The 3,084-nt window shown below is 30.7% G+C and overlaps 1 protein-coding gene across 1 annotated transcript in view; it reads left to right on the top strand.

Annotated features, from left to right (window-relative positions):
• LOC111707923 (signal peptide, CUB and EGF-like domain-containing protein 2) overlaps positions 1 to 2,656 on the top strand; it is a 26,142-nt gene extending 23,486 nt beyond the window's left edge. Inside the window, exons 11-13 of the mRNA XM_023481111.1 lie at positions 256 to 341; positions 1,679 to 1,761; positions 2,240 to 2,656. Of these exons, the coding sequence (XP_023336879.1) occupies positions 256 to 341; positions 1,679 to 1,761; positions 2,240 to 2,294 (224 nt within the window). The 3' untranslated portion in view covers positions 2,295 to 2,656. The remainder of the gene's footprint in view (positions 1 to 255; positions 342 to 1,678; positions 1,762 to 2,239) is intronic.
• Positions 2,657 to 3,084: the final 428 nt, after the last annotated feature.

The following is a 3,084-nucleotide window of genomic DNA, read 5'->3' as shown; positions in this document are numbered from 1 at the left end:
TAGATGCTGTAGTTAACTCTGGAGAATTAAAGTGATTGTTCAGGTTACCTAGTAGATGCTGTAGTTAACTCTGGAGAATTAAAGTGATTGTTCAGGTTACCTAGTAGATGCTGTAGTTAACTCTGGAGAATTAAAGTGATTGTTCAGGTTACCTAGTACTTAGATGCTGTAGTTAACTCTGGAGAATTAAAGTGATGGTTCAGGTTACCTAGTAGATGCTGTAGTTAACTCAGGAGAATTAAAGTGATTGTTCAGGTTACCTAGTAGATGCTGTAGTTAACTCTGGAGAGATTTCAAGCTTTGATAAAAATGAGGATAGTTCCCTGAGTCAGGATGACAAGGTAATTTGAACTTTTTCATTTTTGACATTTGAAAATTTTAGATCTATAAAATATTCGATAGGTAAATGTCCTGTTTGTATAATATCCTGTCTATGAAATGTCCCATCTATTAAATTTTCTGTCAATAACATTTTCTTTCCATAAAATGTCCTATCTATAAAAAGTCCTATCTATAAAATGTCCTATCTATAAAATGTCCCATCTATAAATGATATTTCCTAATTCTATAAATGAAATGTCCTATCTATAAAATGTTGTATATATAAATGAAATGTCCTATCTATAAAATGTCCTATCTATAAATGAAATGTCCTATCTATAATATGTCCTATCTATAAAATGTCCCATCTATAAATGATAAAATGAAATGTCCTATCTCTAAAATGTCCTATCTATAAATGAAATGTCCTATCTATAAAATGTCCCATCTATAAATGATAAAATGAAATGTCCTATCTATAAAATGTCCTATCTATAAATGAAATGTTCTATCTATATAATGTCCTATTTATAAATGAAATGTCCTGTCTTTAATGGTTTCCTGTATGAAATGTCCTGTTTTGGAAATGTCCATCTATTAAATGTCCTTATATGAATTCTCCTGTCTATAAAATGTTGTTTCTATGAAATGGTTTTTAACGAAATTTCCAACTTTATATTATCTTTCTGTCCATGAAATTTCCAGTCTATTGAAAAAAGGCTATCAAGCGTCTTCTATCTTGTCTCCTACTCTATACTAAACAATATCCTACTATATTCTAGATCCTTCTATCCTCCTACTCGATACTAAATCTTATCCTACTATATTCTAGATCCTTCTATCCTCCTACTCTATACTAAACAATATCCTACTATATTCTAGATCCTTCTATCCTCCTACTCGATACTAAACCATATCCTACTATATTATAGATCCCACTATCCTCCTACTTTATACTAAACCTTATCCTACTATATTCTAGATCCTACTATCCTCCTACTCAATACTAAACCAGATCCCACTATCCTCCTACTTTATACTAAACCATATCCTACTATATTCTAGATCCTTCTATCCTCCTACTCGATACTAAATCTTATCCTACTATATTCTAGATCCCACTATCCTCCTACTCGATACTAAATCTTATCCTACTATATTCTAGATCCTACTATCCTCCTACTCTGTACTAAACCTTATCTTACTATATTCTAGATTCTACTATCCTCCTACTCTATACTAAACCTTACCCTACTATATTCTAGATCCTACTATCCTCCTACTCTATACTAAACCTTATCCTACTATATTCTATATCCTCCTACTCTATACTAAACCTTATCCTGCAATATTCTAGATCCTACTATCCCGTCTCCTACTCCTACTGAACCCAACCTACCCAGCTACTTACGAGGGTAAACCTTCTCCAAGTAATGACAGGTAAATGAGAAAATAGATATTTGAAATAAGTATTTGATGCCCTCTGTGCTGTAGACATCCACATCTCTTTTAGAAGATTAGATTTGCTCAGTATCCAATTTTTAATTTAATGCAAACCCAAAATATCTCCATCAGCGACTTGGTTAATTTAAAAAAAATTGTAATGCAAGAATTCACACATTTACTTGCTCTCTATTCTGTAGAAATCGTCGAATCGTTTAGAAGATCCGGCTTTGTTAAATTTCCAATTTCAAATGCAAACCGAAGATGTTTTCTTCTTTTTTCATTTTACAATTCAATTTTAACAAGAAATAAGAAAAAAATATATTTGAAAAAAAAAATTTCAACGTGATTTTAAAAAATGAACAAAAGACTGCAACCAATTAATTTAGTCGATAATTAGACTAATAGATTAATAGATTAATGGATTTTCTAGTGATTTAATTAATTTAATGATTAATTAATTTTTCTTGTTCAGAAAGAGGAAACCGATAATTGAAGTGTTAGAAGAGAACACTAATATTTCTAATTAAACAAGAATCTAGAATCAAGATTGATTATAAATATGTTTTTTTATAAAAAAATTTATTTAGTTTTAAAAATGATACTTGGTTACCCACAAAGGATGAAACTTCAGAGACGACTAAGCGGAATCCTTGTCGATTTTCCTACATCCTTGGTTGATGGCAATTGTAAACTTGTTTCTTTCTTTGCCATATCTATAGAATGAATTATCTAGATTCAGCCTTCAGAAAAATATACTTTTAGGTCGTCATTAAATTCTCATTCTTTGTGGGTATCCCTGTATTGAAAAATAATTGTGTTAAATATGTTTATAAGATTATAAATAACCTTGTTTTTGTTGGCAAAATAATGATTAAATCTAAGAAATTAACCTGAATTTAAAGTGTCTGTGCTCTGTAGACGTAATTCATGTGACTTTCATTTGAATCCATGTTTGACCAAGGAGGAATGAGATAACCTCAGTTTTCTACCTGAAAATTGATGAATTTTTACTGTACTTGCTCTAATGGATTGACTTGCGCATTTATGTTTCAGAGATATTGTAGGAAAATAAGAAAATACGACACTTTTTTGATAAAATACTGAGAATATTTTTTTGAATTGTTTCTCAGATTGAGGTTTACGTTGTTAATTAATTCTGCCACTTTAATTTGGGGGTCAATTGAAATTACTTCTACAGTCTCTTTAAGAACTCAGCAAGATCTATAGTAAACTGATTAAATTAACATATAAATCAATATTCAATACCCCATTCCCCCTCGATTCTCCTTAACAGCCCCCACCCCCTCTGTTCTCCTT

This window comes from Eurytemora carolleeae, unplaced genomic scaffold, assembly GCF_000591075.1.
Source record: "Eurytemora carolleeae unplaced genomic scaffold, Eaff_2.0 scaffold688, whole genome shotgun sequence".
Lineage (NCBI taxonomy): Eukaryota > Metazoa > Arthropoda > Copepoda > Calanoida > Temoridae > Eurytemora > Eurytemora carolleeae.
The sequence above is the reverse complement of the archived record's forward strand: the minus strand, read 5'-3'. Positions and strand labels throughout refer to the sequence as shown.